The sequence below is a fragment of the Dendrobates tinctorius genome, unplaced genomic scaffold (genome assembly GCF_039654945.1).
Source record: "Dendrobates tinctorius isolate UK_male_01 unplaced genomic scaffold, ASM3965494v1 ptg000071l, whole genome shotgun sequence".
Classification (NCBI taxonomy): Eukaryota; Metazoa; Chordata; class Amphibia; order Anura; family Dendrobatidae; genus Dendrobates; species Dendrobates tinctorius.
In genome coordinates, this window is record NW_027361739.1 from 25,160,663 (window position 1) to 25,179,721 (window position 19,059).

The 19,059-nt window shown below is 41.5% G+C and overlaps 1 protein-coding gene across 1 annotated transcript in view; it reads left to right on the plus strand.

The window, feature by feature from the left end:
* CDH4 (cadherin 4) overlaps nt 1-19,059 on the plus strand; it is a 1,048,908-nt gene that overhangs the window by 1,001,304 nt on the left and 28,545 nt on the right. The window contains exons 9-10 of the mRNA XM_073582496.1: nt 5,892-6,077; nt 11,284-11,537. Of these exons, the coding sequence (XP_073438597.1) occupies nt 5,892-6,077; nt 11,284-11,537 (440 nt within the window). The remainder of the gene's footprint in view (nt 1-5,891; nt 6,078-11,283; nt 11,538-19,059) is intronic.

The window sequence follows — 19,059 nt, forward strand, 5'->3', positions numbered from 1 at the left end:
GCAGACTGTCTCTTATAGCCAGCTGTAGCATATGCACAACACAGCGCATGTGATGAATGAAAGAACATATTGACACAGTTTCAACAAGATCATCTAAACTATCATGTTGCTGTTCATCTGAAGCAACTTCAGTTTGCTCCTCAGTTACAATACTGTGTTCCTCTATTTCAAACATTTCTGTGTCTGTGGACCCAGAATGTTCTTCTAGCTGCTGGTCACCATCATTACTCTCATTCATTAGCTTAATAGTACTTATCATATTTGAAGCATTGTCAGTTACGACAGAAAGAACTTGCTCTTTTTTAAGTTCATAGTCTTGCAGAACCTTTTCCACCAAGACCTGGAGAAACTCACTGGTGTGATGAGCTTTGGTGTCTTTTACTGCCAATGTCTTGGTAACTATTTCATTTTTGTCACAAACAAATCGGACATTGATGGCAAAATAGTTCACTCTGTGACGTGTGCAGGCATCCATTTTAAGAAACAGAACGCGTCCCTTGAGAGTTTTTTTAAGTTCTTCCTTTTGTTTAAAAGCTTCTTCGATTACTAATTTTCTAATACTCTCTCTCTCCAGAGAAACACCAAGCTTGCGGGCCATTTCCCCATTCAGACACATAAAAGCTGGTCATGAAAATAATGAAATAGGCACACTATCCTTTACAACAAGCTCTATGATCTGTTTTTTAAATGTATCCACTGTCATTGTCACAGTAACTTTGTCACTGACAAAATATCTTGCAACTGATGGCTGCAAAGTTCTCTGCTCCTTTGTTTGGCTGGAAGAGCTGGGCACTGGTTCATTGGTTTGGATGCAGTCTTTCTCATCCACTGCTTTCAGTACTTCTGGATGAAAGCGCTGTAAATGTCTCTTTAGATTAGAAGCTCTGGTAGGAACATTTTTATCTTTGCCTGAATATGCACTCATCTTGGCTTCACAGCATTTGTTTTCGTCTGGATCATTTGTCATACACTGACAGACATAATGTTTTCTATCTTGAGTGATGGTGAAATGTTCAAATACAGCTGATTTAATGTGATGCTTCTTTGACATTCTCAGGTTTTTAATTCTGCATTCACAATCCAAATGACAATTGTTTTTCCTAAAAACAATTGTACAAAATTATTGCCAGGTCGTACAACTGATATAGTGGTCAGTAATACTGTTATTATTCCTCACGTACTCACAGTTAACTGATGCAAAGTTTGTTGAAAGGATAATACTTCTTACAGTCTTCCTCTTCTGAGTAGCAGGCAGCTGTGAGATGCTTGGAAGACGCACACCTAGTATGATCTAGTCTAGAGGAGGAGCTTTACTGCTAAGAATTTGCAACACATTTTCACTTTCAGTTTCATACATTGTAAGTAGGGGGGTTGGGGCAGCATGAGGTTAACCAAGTATAAGATTAGATAAGGGCAGTGGAGAACAGTGACACACAAGAAGTAAGAAATGTCTCTATCTCCAGCAGAACTGCTTATCACTGTTGTTCATAGTTTGATAGAACATATATATTTGAGTAACATTTATAAAATTCATATGAAAGTTCAATTATGAAATATTAATACATTTTTTTAAAAGCTGGAGTCGGAGTCGGTACATTTCTTCCGACTCCAACCAAAACTAACTCCGACTCCGACACCACGACTCCGACTCCGACTCCACAGCCCTGGTGGCTCTCAACAAAGGCCTGGGAAAACCAAAACTTTATTGCCATAGTTATCTAGTACTATGTTTCATAACACAGGGCACCTACCATGCTCTTGCCGCATAAACAGTATGACACATAGCTGTCTCCTCTGAAAAAGTCACTCCCAGGATGCGAAACAAGAAGTTCCTGACATGCACAATGGAACTATGTCACTATCACCATAATCTTTGGCACTGGCACAGTGATTGGAATGCACATGCTCTTGGCCAGCAAAGTATTGGAAGTAAGACGACAAACAAAAATAGGAAGATCAACCATGTACAAAATGGTTCCCTGTACCAGATACAACAGTATTTTAAGACATTAACCTATGGAGTTAGCATCTAACAAATATTCATAAAATATAAATATAGGTCCTCATAAAGCATATGGAAGCCGTATCAAGATATATTTAGAAATCATAAAATGGTTGTGCAATCTTCATTATTCAGGAGCATACTGTTCCCCTGCCTCCTAGCCTCCTCCGATTTACCATGGGAGCTGTTTGTTCCTACAGATTGACAATTCAGACTACCAGCTTGGCTCCGTCGCTGGTCTGAACCGAGTAAAGAAGGGGCACTCAAGCTAATTGGATCAAGTAAACTTCAGAGCTGCACTTACAAGCTGTATATTGAACAGCTTGGAAGTGCATACTCCTTTCCTAGGAAACTGTCCACCTCTGACAGAGGGCAGAAAAGGCCTGTAGCTCAGACAATGAAGAGTGAAATATAACGTTACAAATCTTTCCGTTTTTTGCTAATGGAGAAGATTTTTTTAATAAAAAGTAAATTGCAAAGTAGCTTGATTTTACAAGAACGTTACAATTTTACCTATTTAAGATATTGAGACAACCCCTTTAAGAAATGGTAAGGTCCTCATGGTCCTTACTTGAGACACTTCGTAATCGGGTTCCAATACCATAGTCATCGACGTAATGTGAGAGTTCAGTTCGCACACGGTGGGGATGGGAGGGAGGGGTTTTTTCTTTTTTTTTTTTTTTTTGGTTAAGAGTTAAATTTATGGTATTTGTTGGATATCATTGCCTGTATGTACTATTATGCATTTAATAAATAGAGTTTTAAAAAAAAAAAAAAAAACGGTAAGGTCACTGGTTCCCCTTTACTAACGCAACCTACTCCCTTAGTCACATATATAAGTCTGCCACATCACATATCTAAAATATGTCAAAACTTTTTAGAAAGGCTGACTTCAAAATCCACAATAAAGACCTTGTTCAGTAAAGTCAACATTATGGTAGGAAACTCCGAGGCCAAAGAGCTTGCACTCAAGGTCTTTCCTTCAAGCACTACTCTAGATAAATTCAGGACATTGAGCTGTGCAGAGCTTAAACCGCTAATCCACTCTTGCCTTGCTGCGGAGCAGGAAATATAGAAAGTGGAGTGCAGAGCAGAGAGAATAATCACACACCCCAGGCAGAACGTAACGAGTTCTCCTCTTTTCTTATCGCTTGCGGCTTCTTCATGATACGATCAGGTATTGTGAAGCACAACAGATGTTAAAGGTCAGTCCGACGCCGGCTACATCAGTCACAGGGGAGCGTGGCAGATCCAATTCTGGATAAATTCCCAATTTGTCTTCCTAACAAGGTGATGGTATCAGGGATTTCAGTGTACGAGAGGAGCAGGGAACCGATTAAAGATTTTTGTGCTGTCAGAGCTGGATTCAATTCTGCAATCACTCAGCTAGCTTTCAACTTTCCAAAGTCAAGTTCTTTCTTTTTATTTTTTTATCGAGTGCTTCCTATTTCCATCTGACCTCCATAACACAACTTGTTAGGATGATATTATATTATCACAAGTAGGACAGGACTCCCCCCCCCCCCCCCCCCCCACATCCTCCTGGCCGTCTAGGAGCTAGATGACTGAAATCCATTCCAATCTTCTTGTGGCTAACTCATGTTTGATAATTTATGAGTATACAGCAATAGCTATTAGAAATCACTTTCATCCATTCGGTGTCATCTAGTACCGGGAAAAATACAGATGCACAAAAAAGTTAGTGTGCAATAGCGTCACGGTTTTTCAGCAATCCGATTCACACATGGCAGATTTATTGCCTATATTTCTGCCACTGGCTTACTTATCTGAAAGGGGATTGTACAAATCCATGCACATGCTACAGGTTCCGCCAAATTCATATGTACCATGCAGTCATGCTGATTTTCCTAGGCATATTAGGGTGCAGCATAGTCATAATACATCTAGAAATGTGTCAAAAAGCAAAACAGCTGTGACATAAATTACATCTTTTCCATTACTTTTTTCTTAAAGGTATTGTCTAGGATTTTAAAAACATGGTTGATCTCTTCCAGAAAATACTACCCCTGTCTGCACTTTGTGTCTAGTATTGCAGCTCAGCACCATTCACTTTAAAGAAGCACTTCCATGAAAACTGATGTTGGCTAAACCAATTAATACACTCACTAACCGTCATCTTCTCCGATGTCCAGCGCTGCTCCGCTCCTCTTCTGAGTAATGTGATGGTCGTTCCGACTCACCGGATCACCATTGGGTTTATGTGTGAGATGGAAGTGTAAGTCTATAGAGTGTTATAAGGATGGTCCATAAGCTTACATTGAATGAGTGACTTCCGGCTCATACATAGAGGACTGTGTGACCCAGCAAGTCAGAATCACGAAACCCAGAAGAGAACCGGATAGGCACTGGAAACCGAAGAAGACTGTGGTCGGTGAGTATATTAATATACTTACATTACATATTCACTTACACAGTTTTAGCCCATAAGCATTTCATGAGAGTGCTTCTTTAATAAAATTGCGTTATAATACCAAACACAGACTGCAGACTTGGGTGGCATCTTTGTTGGTTGAAGGTGGTAGCCATGTTATTGTAATCCTGAACAACCCCTTCAAAGTCGTTGTTCTAGGAATTGTTGTATTCAGTTAGGCTATGTTCCGACGATGAGCTCTTGATGTTGCTTATTTTCTGCACCATTTCCGTACCCACTAAGTAAACTAGGTTACTTGCATTTTTTAAAAAAAATATGCAGTGTAAAAATCTCACCAAAAACTCAATGTGGGAATGTAGCCTTATTTCTGATACCTCCATCCAACTAGATTGTTTGTAATGGTTTACGGAATAACATAGGATTTAAGAAAATGTGAGCCCAACATACTGCTCTGCTAAAAAAGCATCTTATCTACTACAGACTCTCAATTGCCCCCGATTCGTCAAAGCTTTTACTCCAGAATTCTACCATCGGGCAGTGAAGATGCCGTGCAAGTGTCTGGTGAATGTTTTATTAGACAGGGTCATAGGTGCATCTGTTTTTCACAAATTAAGCAGGGACGATTAGGTGCAAATGCAGTTGATATCAGGGTGATCTTCAGCATAGCATAGCTGAGCTGTGCTACTACCCAGCTGTCAGATATCTTATTACACTGGGTCATGTCCGACCAACAGAATTAGAACTTCTGAAGGATGGATCCAGTGGCAAGGAAGGGTAAAAAGACCCCTACAGAGGGGGTCAACATTAGGTGAATTAATAGCAGCAAAATCAGTGAAGATAGAAATATATGTGATATTGACACACGATTAATTCTGTATGTACAGAAATATTGAGACCACATTATGATTTTGGTAATAACCCTTTAAAGAGAACCTATCACGTCAGATAATGCTATTCGCCTACAGATACAGGAGCAAACTGTAGGTTAATAGCGTTAGAAAGATGCCTAGCCGCCATACTGAAAGTGCGGAACCCTAGAGAGTCATAGAGGTGTGCCAACCAGGGTACTTTCACCACTCAATACGCAGTGAACTGCGGATGTAAGCACACTGGCACATTGACTGGCACCTGGCTACAGTGCCTGCCGCCAGTCACCGTGGTGGGGCATGATTACAGCTGTCGCTCACAGTGATATGAGCAATGACTGAAGCCCTGAAACCACATCGACATGACTTTGAGTGAAAGTTGGCACTCTCCCAAGTGCCGTGCTTTCAGTACAGCAACTGGGCACTTTTCTATCGTTATCGGACCTGACAGGTTCATGTTCATGTAATTTAAGTAGGAAGTTGTTGATTCAAGGGAAATCAGACGTCTGTGATGCAGGCACATTGTAGCACCTGTATTATGGCAAGTCCCAGCCTATATTAAGCCTATATTAAGCCCAGACCGTAGTATTTTATGAAGAAATTACTCTTAATGTGTTATTTTCCCTCTCAGTTCACTGGAGAGGTGCCGGAGAACAGAATTGATGTTGTCGTAACCAATCTGACGGTGGTGGATCGAGACCAGCCATACACTCCCAACTGGAATGCCATATATAACATCATTAGTGGCGATCCTGCCGGTCACTTCACGGTGAAAACAGACCCCGTTACCAACGAGGGCATTGTTACTGTGGTCAAGGTGAGCAATGACAAGAATATATCATGAGTTTATCTACTACTAGTTGGGCATGAGCTGGGCTGGAAAGGTTAAGTCGATACCCCCAACCCCATCGCCATTTTGCAGTCCAGTAGTCAGTGTGTTATTATTATTATTATTTATTTATAATTCCATGGTGCTGTACATGAGAAGAGGGGAGTTATAGATATCGTTAACAGTAAACAAATTTACAATGACAGACTAGTACAGAGGGGAGAGGACCCTGTCCTTGCGGACTTACATTCTACGAAATAGTGGGGAAGAGACAGAAGGTTGGGGGTGCAGCAGCTCTGGTGGTGATGAAGCGGCAGCTCAGGCGGTGGTGAGGCGGCAGAATGGTCATTGCAGGCTGTAAGCTTTCCTGAAAAGAAGGGTTTTCAGGTTCTGTTTGAAGGATCCGAGGGTGGTGGATAATCAGACGTGTTGAGGCATGGCATTCCAGAAGATAGGGGATATTCAGGAGAAATCTTGGAGGCGGTTGTGTGAGGAACGAATAAGTATGGAGGAGAGTAGGAGGTCTTGGGAGGATCGAAGATTACGTGAGGGAAGAAATTGGGAGATTAGTTCAGAGATATAGGGAGGGGAAAGGTTGTGGATGGCTTTGTAGGTCAGTATTAGTAGTTTGAACTGGATTCGTTGGGGAATTGGGAGCCAATGGAGGGATTTGCAGAGGGGGGATACGGGGGAGTAGTGAGGAGAGAGGTGGATTAGTCGGGCAGCAGAATTGAGGACAGACTGGAGTGGTGCAGAGAGTTAGCAGGGAGGGCACAGAGGAGTGTGTTGCATTTGTCAAGGCGGGAGATGATGAGGGCATGTACAAGAGTTTTAGTAGATTGAGGACTGAGGAAGGGAAGGATTCTGGAAATATTTTTGAGTTGGAGGCGACAGGAGGTGGCAAGAGATTGGACGTGTGGTTTGAAGGACAGGGCAGAGTCAAGAGTTACTCCGAGGCAGCTGATTTCAGGTGCGGGAGAGAGCGTGATGCTGTTTGCCATAATAGATAGATCGGGTAGGGAAGATACGTGAGATGGAGGAAAGATAATGAGTTCAGTTTTGTCTACGTTGAGTTTTAGGAAGCGAGAGGTGAAAAAGGAGGATATGGCTGATAGACACTCCGAGATTCTGGACAGCAGAGAGGTGACATCTGGGCCAGAGAGGTAGATCTGAGTGTCATCTGCATACAGGTGGATTATAGTTGGAAAAAAGTAGGGGCCCCAGGACAGAGCCTTGGGGGACTCCAACAGAGAGGGGGCGGAATGAGGAGGTAGTGTGGGAATCATAGAATCATAGAATCGTAGAGTTGGAAGGGACCTCCTGGGCCATCTGGTCCAACCCCCTGCTCAAAGCAGGATTCGCTAAATCATCCCAGTCAGATGTCTATCCAGCCTCTGTTTGAAGACTTCCATTGAAGGAGAACTCACCACTTCTCGTGGCAGCTTGTTCCACTCATTGATTCACTCTGTCAAAAAGTTTTTTCTAATATCTAATCTGTGTCTCCTCCCATTCAGTTTCATCCCATTGCTTCTAGTCTTTCCTTGTGCAAATGAGAATAAAGTTGATCCTTCTACAATGTGACAGCCCTTTAGATATTTGTAGACAGCTATTAAGTCTCCTCTCAGTCTTCTCTTTTGCAAACTAAACAATCCCAAATCCTGCAACCTTTCCTCATAAGACAGGGTTTTCAGACCGGTCACCATTCTGGTCGCTCTATTCTGAACTTGCTCCAGTTGATGTCTTTTTTAAAATGTGGCACCCAAAACTGGACACAGTATTCCAGATGAGGTCTGACCAAAGAGGAGTAGACGGAAATAATGACTTCACGTGATCTAGACTGTATGCTTCTGTTAATACATCCTAGAATTGCATTTGCCTTTTTTGCGGCTGCATCACACTGTTGACTCATATTCAGTCTGTGATCTATTAGTATACCCAAGTCTTTTTCACATGTGCTGTTGCTTAGGCCTATTCCCCCATTCTGTATATGCTTTTTTCATTTTTATTGCCCAGATGTAGTACTTTGCATTTTTCCCTTTTAAAAACCATTCTGTTAGTTGCTGCCCACTTCTCCAGTTTAGAGTCGGAAACATTGAATGTGCGGTCAGAAAGGTATGAGGCAATCCAGGACAGGGCAATGTCTTTGATGCCAAGGGAAGAAAGAATCTGTAGCAGTAGGCAGTGGTTAGGAGTTACTGGGAGAAAAGTTCGGCTCATGTTTCTCATCTATTTAATGATACATTTGAGCGCATTGAGCTCCCTTCGAAGTAAATGAAGATTTATTGATAGCTCGTAGGGAGGACAGTGTACCTTATTGGGAATCCTATTACGAGCAGCCAGAAGAGTCATTAGATAGGCGATTGTAGTCAATAAGGCTCACGTGTCAGTATGGCCTCTGCTGCTCGCGTTGTGCACTGTGTATGGGAATGGTTCCTATTCACTAAATGGTGCAGTGTAGTCCATATACACTGGGGAAAAAAAGTATTTAGTCAGTCAGCAATAGTGCAAGTTCCACCACTTAAAAAGATGAGAGGCGTCTGTAATTTACATCATAGGTAGACCTCAACTATGGGAGACAAACTGAGAAAAAAAAATCCAGAAAATCACATTGTCTGTTTTTTTTTCATTTTATTTGCATATTATGGTGGAAAATAAGTATTTGGTCAGAAACAAAATTTAATCTCAATACTTTGTGATATATCCTTTGTTGGCAATGACAGAGGTCAAACGTTTTCTGTAAGTCTTCACAAAGTTGCCACACACTGTTGTTGGTATGTTGGCCCATTCCTCCATGCAGATCTCCTCTAGAGCAGTGATGTTTTTGGCTTTTCACTTGGCAACACGGACTTTCAACTCCCTCCAAAGGTTTTCTATAGGGTTGAGATCTGGAGACTGGCTAGGCCACTCCAGGACCTTGAAATGCTTCTTATGAAGCCACTCCTTCGTTGCCCTGGCGGTGTGCTTTGGATCATTGTCATGTTGAAAGACCCAGCGACGTTTCATCTTCAATGCCCTTGCTGATGGAAGGAGGTTTGCACTCAAAATCTCATGATACATGGCCCCATTCATTCTTTCATGTACCCGGATCAGTCGTCCTGGCCCCTTTGCAGAGAAACAGCCCCAAAGCATGATGTTTCCACCACCATGCTTTACAGTAGGTATGGTGTTTGATGGATGCAACTCAGTATTCTTTTTCCTCCAAACACGACAAGTTGTGTTTCTACCAAAAAGTTCCAGTTTGGTTTCATCAGACCATAGGACATCCTCCCAAAACTCCTCTGGATCATCCAAATGCTCTCTAGCAAACTTCAGACGGGCCCGGACATGTACAGGCTTAAGCAGTGGGACACGTCTGGCACTGCAGGATCTGAGTCCATGGTGGCGTAGTGTGTTACTTATGGTAGGCCTTGTTACATTGGTCCCAGCTCTCTGCAGTTCATTCACTAGGTCCCCCCGCGTGGTTTTGGGATTTTTGCTCACCGTTCTTGTGATCATTCTGACCCCACGGGGTGGGATTTTGCGTGGAGCACCAGATCGAGGGAGATTATCAGTGGTCTTGTATGTCTTCCATTTTCTAATTATTGCTCCCACAGTTGATTTCTTCACTCCAAGCTGGTTGGCTATTGCAGATTCAGTCTTCCCAGCCTGGTGCAGGGCTACAATTTTGTTTCTGGTGTCCTTTGACAGCTCTTTGGTCTTCACCATAGTGGAGTTTGGAGTCAGACTGTTTGAGGGTGTGCACAGGTGTCTTTTTATACTGATAACAAGTTTAAACAGGTGCCATTACTACAGGTAATGAGTGGAGGAAAGAGGAGACTCTTAAAGAAGAAGTTACAGGTCTGTGAGAGCCAGAAATCTTGATTGCTTGTTTCTGACCAAATACTTATTTTCCACCATAATATGCAAATAAAATGAAAAAAAAAGCAGACAATGTGATTTTCTGGATTTTTTTTTCTCAGTTTGTCTCCCATAGTTGAGGTCTACCTATGATGTAAATTACAGACGCCTCTCATCTTTTTAAGTGGTGGAACTTGCACTATTGCTGACTGACTAAATACTTTTTTTCCCCACTGTACCTGCTTTTTATACTGTGCCAAGTTTCTGCGGTAATTCATAGGAGGCTGCTGTCAAACAAGCAGAAGAAGCACCAGGCAGCTATTTCAATCCTGTCTGCAGCATCTGGGGAGTGTAAAAAACACTCATGTGAAAAGCTGCTCCATAATATTCTGCTATTCCAGCTTCTCCCATCATACAGAGCGCCTTAATCACAGACTCTAGATTTCTCATAGTTTAACTGAAATGAACAGTCAAAAAGATAAAAAAAACGCAATGAAAACCTCCAAAGCTAGATCTAATCAGCTGCAACATGAACATCAAAAGTCAGAGCATTCCCCAAGCATCGTTCTCCAAGCAAACCTAGAGGCTATGTTACTGATGTTATGCTGGTAGATCTATTGGATCTAGCCATCACAAACTAGAGGTTCTAAATCTTAAAGTCTAAGACCTTCTGCGTTGGGACATTGCCTCATTGTAAGGGCTCGTTCACACGACCGTAAAAATCGGATGAGTGCTAACCGTCGTTTTGAAGGAATGCATTTGTCCCTATGTTATTCTAGTAGGCTGTGCACATGTCCGATTTTTTTTCCAGCATACACTAGAATTGGATGGTACTTGCCCATCTAACTCATTGGACCTGTGGAAATAATCTGACCGCAGGCGGAGGACAGACAAGTGCAGTCCGGTTTTCAATGCCCCATGGAATGTCATTGGTCAGAGTGCTGTCCATTTTTTCACGGAAACACTCGGACCCAAAAATACAGTAGTGTGAACATGCCCCAACACTGAGAGAAGAAAGGGGAAGAATAAAGAATTGTTAGAACCAGTAGCTCTGACTGATTGATAACATTTTTGCAGATCACTCAGCTGGATAAAGACATTCTGCAGCAGCAAAACATTAGAAAATATTAAAGACTATGTAGCCAATTGCTTAGTTTTGAATTTAGGAAGCAAATGAATAATAATAAATATAATCCTGTGCAAATGTGTATATAGCCTTTATTACTAATGAAAATATACTACAAACTAAGCTCCCCCAGCATTTCCAATGGCACTCCGTTTTCTAAAGAGTATGTCCCATTTCCAGCAAATTACAAGCCCCTCTACCTGCTGGTAACTCCTGTCCCTTCTGTTTCAGCCGGTGGATTATGAAATGAACAAAGCTTTTTTACTAAATGTCATGGTGACAAATAAAGCGCCTCTGGCCAGCGGCATCCAGATGTCTCTCCAGTCCACCTCTGCAGTGACTATTTCCATTATGGACGTCAATGAAGCCCCATATTTCCCCAACAGGAATGACCCCATCAGGCAGCTGGAGGGGGAGCCCGCAGGGAGACTGCTGACTACCTTCTCTGCTGTGGATCCAGACCGCTCCATGCAGCAAGCTCTGAGGTGGGTGACATACTCATACTACGCAAACCTGCACCTATAATATCTAACGCCATGTAGAGTTCAGACTCCTAGGAAGCTCATTTGTGATCTACAACATTACATGTAAGAAATCTAGGAACACTTCCTTTGACCAATAATAAACTAATAGTAAGCTCTGTCTTCCCATTTTTCCCATTACTGAGAAGGGAGATGACAGTTGGTGCTCATAAAGTTCTATGGAGAACCATAACTGTCATTTCAGGAGAACTTGCATCAGAATGTCTGTGTCTGCCCCTCCAGCTCCTCCTCCTGCACTCTTCATAGGATTTTAAAAACACCATCTGTCATCTCCTATCTCAGTAATAGGGAAATGTATCTTCACTGAATATAGATGAATTGAGAGTAAGGCTATGTTCACACGTTGCGTTTTTGATGCGTTTTTTTTCCACAGGCAAAACCTGCTCTCTTGGCAGTGAGAATCTTGCTCTATTTGTTTCTAGTACATGCTGATAAAGTTTAGTGCATAAAAAAAAATCTGATTCTACTTCATCAGGTTTTGGCACAAAAAACACCGCAAAAACTGATATCTGCGTTTTTTCAGTGGTTTTTGCACCACCCATTGCTTTCAATGGGTGAAATATGTTGAAAGAAGTGACACTCTACAATCTGCAAAACCCAAAGTTTTGCTCTAAGTACTGAGGACATAAAAAACAAGCTGTGTTAATGAGATTTCTGACATCTGATAGACTTTGCTGGTACTGTAAAACGCAGCAGAAAATTTGCATGAAAAAACAGAACGTGCGAACAAAGACTTAAAGATCATTCCAGAAGATAAGATATATTACAAAGTTTCTTATTTTCATGTGTAATATTAATTTCTGAAATAAAAATTAATTCGGCGGTTACTCTTTAATTTTGTATAAAGAAATTCTGCAAAGGTCTATATTGTACGGAATAATGCCTCGTATTATTAATATTAGAATAGTTAGAAAACAACCATAGTTGTGCAGCCTGTATTACATGGGATATTTTCATGGCCGAGGTTTCTCTCTGAGCCAGGTACAGGAAGGTCAGGATCTGGAAACTGTGGAGTGGACTGTGCTACACTGTTTTTGTATCTCCCATAGAAGTGATATGGGAGTTACAGAAACAGTGCCGTTCACTCAGATTCCAGATGGTTATTCCTATGTCTGCCATGAGTGTGGAAATTAAGAGGGAATTTTGTATTTGGGCTATTCTTTACTAGATCCTTACTTCTTTAACACAGCCCGACCAAAGTGATTATGACGGAAATATGGTGTAAAACGCTTTGGAAAGTTGCAACATGTTTATACAACGAATCTTGCAGCTTTCAGTAGCTAAATGGGTGGACCTAAGGAAGAAAGACGATGGTATGGGGATTAGCAATGCCGGCTTGTCTAATTCATGATAAGCTGTGATGTACCTTACACCACAAATCTTACTCCAGTCCACGACTGGAATAAAAATAGTCTTTTAAGATACGACTGATTCATTCGCCTCTTAATGAATCAGGCGCATCTGACTCAAACATGCCCTATTGTTCATAAAAGTCTTGATGAATCAGGAACTAAGGCTTTAAATAAGGTCCAGGAGGGAAGTGAACATAAGAACCATTGAAATTACTTGACGGGCAACGGGAGCGATGTCAGAAAATATTATTTTATGAAATGTGTAGTACAGTTGTGTTAAAAAGTGTTTGACCCCTTCCTAATTTCCTATTCATTTGCATGCTTCAGATCACCAAACAAATTTAAATATTAGACAAAGATAACACAAGTAAACACAAAGTGCAGTTTTTAAATGAAGGTCTTTATTATTAAGGGAAAAAGAAATCCAAACCTACATGGCCCTTTGTGAAAAAGAGATCCCCCCACCCCCTCAAAACATTAATTAACTGTGGTTTACCACATCTTTGGGAAGCTGAGTCCAAATTCCCTAGCCAGACCCAGGCCTGATTACTGCCACACCTGTTCTCAATCAAGAAATTACTTAAATAGGACCAACCTGACAAAGTGAATTAGACCAAAAGTTCCTCAAAAACTAGACATTATGCCTCAATACAAGGACTTTCTGGAACAAATAACACAAAGTAATTGAGATCTATCTGTCTGGAAAAGGTTATAAAGCCATTTCTAAATGTTTGGAACTCCAGCAAACCACAGTGAGAGCCATTATCTACAAATGGCAAAAATATGGAACAGTGGTGAACCATCCCAGGAGTGGCCTGCCGATCAAAATTACCCCAAGAGCGCAGTGACGAATCATTCAAGAGATCACAAAAGACCCCACAACAACATCCACAGAACTGCAAACCTCACTTGCCTCAGTTAATGTCAGTGCTCATGACTCCACCATAAGAAAGAGACTGGGCAAAAATGGCCTGCATGGCAAAGTTACAAGAAGAAAACCACAACTGAGCAATAAAACAAAAAGGCTCATCTCAGTTTTTGCCAGAAAACATCTTGATAACCCCCAAGATTTTTGGGAGCGTACTCTGTAGACAACTTTTTGGAACGTGTATGTCCCATTACATCTCGCTTAGAGGGAACACAGCATTTCAGAAAAAGAACATCAAACCAACAGTAATATATGCTGGTGGTAGTGTGATGGTCTGGGGCTGTTTTGCTGCTTCAGGACCTGGAAGACTTGCTGTGGTAAATGGAACCATGAATTCTACTGTCTACCAAAAAATCTTGAAGGAGAATGTCCGGCCATCTGTTCGTGACCTCAAGCTAATGCAGCAGGACAATGATCTAAAACACACCAGAAAGTCCACCGCTTAATGGCTTAAGAAAAACTAAATGAAGAATTTGGAGTGGCCTAGTCAAAGTCCTGACCTTAATCTGATTGAGATGCTGTGGCATGACCTTAAAAAGGTGGTTCATGCTCGGAAACCCTCCAATGTAGCTGAATTACAACAATTCTGAGAAGATAAATTACGGTATGTAGGTAGTGGTGCTTGTATATGTAAACTCGCTAGCAGCAAATAAGACAACAACAAATTTGTCAAAAGACTATCTCAAACTAATATAAAATATTCATGCTTTAGCCAATTAACGGGACAGAAGGAACCAATGAAAGGAATTTTTTTTTTTTTTTTATTTTGTCCGGTAAAGGCAAATAAACTTGGCTAAATTATCCCAGATTTAAAAAAGTATTAAATGAGCAAGGCTCCATATATGTCAAAAAAGGCATTCAAACATTGTCTACTAAAAAGTTCTAACAGTTCATACAGTAGTAGCCATATAAATTGAGTCTGGGCAAAATAAAAAAAAAAATTCTTCCTCTGGTTCCTTCGTTAATTGGCTAAGTTGCAAATATTTTAGATTAATTTTGCAAAGATGAGTGGGCCAAAATTCCTCCAGAGCGTTGTAAAAGACTCATTGCCAGTTATCACAAACGCTTGATTGCAGTTATTGCTGCTAAGGGTGGGGTAACCAGTTATTAGGTTTAAGGCCGGGGTCACACTGGCGAGAAATACGGACGAGTGAGAGGCGTTAAAAGCACGCATTACACACGGACAAATTATTCTCTATTGGTTTGCTCCCAACAGCCGTATATTTCTCATCTGTATTCTATGGTCCGTGCCAATCGCAGCATGCTGCGATTGTCAGCGTACTACGCCCGTAGTACGCCAATGAAAGTCTATGGGTGCGCTAAAAATACGCATTACACACGGACCACACATTTGACTTGCGAGAAATACGCACCTGGTGTCTTTTAGAAAAGCCGGCAATTCAGTGTGCTCTACAGTAAACTCACACTGACAGGTTTAATAAAGAAACGAAAGAATAGATATATACACATAGCATATACTAGATTATGGCCCGATGCTATCGCATCGGGAGGATGCGATAGCATCACACCTCTTGCCATGTTAACCCTCAACACACACACACTCCTCAACACACACTCCTCTCACCTTTCACCATCTCCACTCACTCCTTCACTCCACATACGACCCCTTCTCTCACTCCGTCTCTCATACTCACGCCGTCATTGCCGCTGCTGCACGATCCCCGACATCTTCCGCCGGCGCCATCCTGGATCCAGACGTTGTCCACGCCGGCGACATGTTCTTGCGGCGACGCCATCTTGAGTATCGTGAAATCCCGCGATAGTCAAGATGGCGTCGCCGGAAGAACATGTCGCCGGCGTGGACGACGTCGGGATCCAAAATGGCGTCGGCGAAATCTCGCGAGTTTTCGCCGACGCCATTTTGGATCCCGACGTCCTCCACGCCGGCGACATGTTCTTGCGGCGACGCCATCTTGACTATTGCAGAATTTCGCTGATCCAAAATGGCGTCGCCGCAAGAACATGTCGCCGGCGTGGAGGACGTCTGGATCCAGGAGGGCGCCGGCGGAAGAAGATGTCGGGGATCGTGGATCAGCGGCGATGACGGCGTGAGTATGAGAGACGGAGTGAGAGAAAGGGTCGTATGTGGAGTGAAAGAGTGAGTGGAGATGGTGTAAGGTGAGAGGAGTGTGTGTGTTGAGGGTTAACATGGCAAGAGGTGTGCGGTGACGTCACCGGTTACAACTGGACGGAAGTTGTTACAAGCGGAAGCTGCTTAGGGCATTTATTATTATAGATATATATATATATATGTATACATACATGTCATTGTGTCAAACATATATATATTTATATTTCACAGAGTTCTTCATAGCAGAATAGCCGCTAATTAAATTGCCGGCTTCTATCAAATCATTCCCCAACCCGACATGAAATGACACATGGTTTACATTCAGTAAAGCATTTAATTTCATGTTTTTCTTTATATGTCCCTGACTAATAATTAGATGAGGGTTTGTGTGCAAAATTTGGGAGTTGTAGTTGTTATTTTAAGGGGTTAATTCGTTGTTAAAAAATGCGTGGGCTTCCCATTGCCCTGTAGTGGTGGCGAGTGGGTTAATCTAACAAAGGGTTAATGTCACCATTCGATTGTAAGGTGACATTAACCCTTTGTTAGATTAACCCATTCGCCACCGCTACAGGGCAATGGGAAGCCCACACATTTTTTAACAACGAATTAACCCCTTAAAATAACAACTACAACTCCCAAATTTTGCACACAAGCCCACACATTTTATGTGTGTATATCTATTATTTCGCTTTTGTTAGAAACCCTGTCATAGGGCTCCATTATATGTCCATTTTGCAAGGCGGTGAGAAAATCTCGCCATACGGATGCCATACGGATTACATACGGATGCTGACATGTACAAAATACGCGACCACACCTTGCTTACGGATGACATACGGAGCGCTATTTAGGGGGTCATTCATCCGTATTACGCCAGTAAATTACGGACCGTATTTTGCGTCGGTTAGTGTGACCCCGGCCTAAGTGGAAATCACTTTTTCACAGAGGGGCCCAGTAGTTTTGGATTTCTTCTTCTCTTAATAATAAAGACCTTCAATTAAAATTTACTTGTCATCTTTGTCTAATATTTAAGTGTGACAAACATGTAAAAGAATAGGAATTCAGGAAGGGGGAAAACACTTTTTCACTCAACTGCAGATTTGTAGCTTTGAAAAAAATTCCAGCAGATGTGGCTGGAAAATCTACAGTAAGTGAATGTAAATGACTAATAAACCTCTATCTATCCTAAGAGAAAAAAGTAACAAAGGCAATAATAATGTAAGTGTGAATTGGATGGACCAGGTGTAGTATTTTGCCATCAATCTTCTATGAGGTTGCAGGGAATTCAGCCGGTGCATTATTTCATTTATTAGCTGACATTGTCCCAGTGTCTTTGTTCTAATGATATCCTCCGGGTCTTCAAAGTGACGACCTTTCTGTCATAACGACGATTTGGAGCAGCCCGTCAGGCCGGCGTCTAAGATTTCAGAACATTGTTGAATTGTGTCAGGGTGCAGAAGCGATCAGCAAGCCTCCTGTATACCTCACTGCTGTAATTCAGTCTCTGGGGGGGTGACCAAAATAAAAGGGGGTCAACTACAGGAAGACGCAAGGGAAGCGTTAATGCTATCCCAGAACTCTGTTCCATGATGACTTTTTACCTTTTTTCTTTTTTCATATTATGACTGTGAGAGAAAGCAGAGTCCAGCTGGTGTAAGCCCAATTACCCACACTTCACTTGTGACATTTTTATAATCATTATGTGGTTCAGACACTTCACTCGGGGGCCTGGCCGGCTGACAGAGAAAATGATTATATTGACTCATGGAGGCTCCTTCCTATCGCTTCTGGACATATAATGAAGCCTTTAGAAAGACATTCCCAGTTAACGAGGCAATTTCTTCTTATTTGTTCTAGGTTGTATCGCCGATACTGTCACAAGGTGTTTCGTTCTCTTTTGTGGTTGTTTTTTCCAGGTTTGATATACTCGCCTCTTTCCTTATTTTTTTTTTTTGTGTGAAATTGACATCTGGAAATTGTTTTATTCCAACAGAAAATCTTATCTTTGAGAAGTCACTTAGGTGTAAAGGTATTTTTGCAATAGTGAAGCACTAGTAAGCCCAATAGCCAAAAACTGACCAAATTACCATAACCTGTTGTGAGTGGAGGTCTTTTTTTTGTCATCTTTCTTCTACTGATCTTCAGTTTGAATTTTAATGGAAAATTGATTAGGACTAAAATGCCCCAATGTCACATCTGTCAGAGGATCAAAGACAAAGCCACAAGTCAGATAACAAAACTAAGAGCGGCAGAAGAATGGATGGGTGCCCTATCACCAAGATGGCAGAAATAAACGGCACATGCCACTCCAGCTCTTATCCAAGGAAGGAAAAAAGGGAGATCCAGCTCAGGAAATAAAAGTCCAAATATTTCTTTATTCATTCCATTAAAATGCAAATATGGCTGCTATGATCGCCATTGCGTTTTTTTACCCTGGCATGGGATAAAATTTATGCTATAGAACAAATCAGAAAAAGAATCCAAAGTGGTGATAGAGGGAAGTTTTTACGGGATAGCGAGGCATATTGGATCTACCTTCTCGATACACGAGTACCGATGGGTATGAATTTAAGAAAGGAGTTCATGCTTTATTATTAATTATATGTATATATTTTTATTGTTTTTCTTTGTTATATGTAAAATTATTTCCTGCATTTTCTTTATATATTTTGTTTCTTTTTGTTTTTTGTTTTTCAATTAATTAATTAAGTGAACCTGTGTATTGTCTTAATATGCTGCTTAGGTACTTCCTTGAGGTTATTCTGAGTCTAAGAGCGCAGAGCGCTCGAAACGCGTTCAGATCCTCTGGGTATCCCCTTATGCGGTTATCCCATGCCAGGGTAAAAAACCGTAGTGACGATCATAGCATTTTAATGGAATGAATAAAGAAATATTTGGACTTTTATTTCCTGAGCTGGATCTCTCTTTTTTCCTTCCTTGGATTGCTACAAGACGTCTGGGTGGAGACGTATCCTTGCTCGGATCTCGCTGTATCCACAGTGAACAAAGCTGAATCTAATCTTTTTTTTCTTTTGCACACTCCAGCTTTTATACCCCTTCTACTCTCCTTCCCTCTTTAAACTCTGGCCCTTA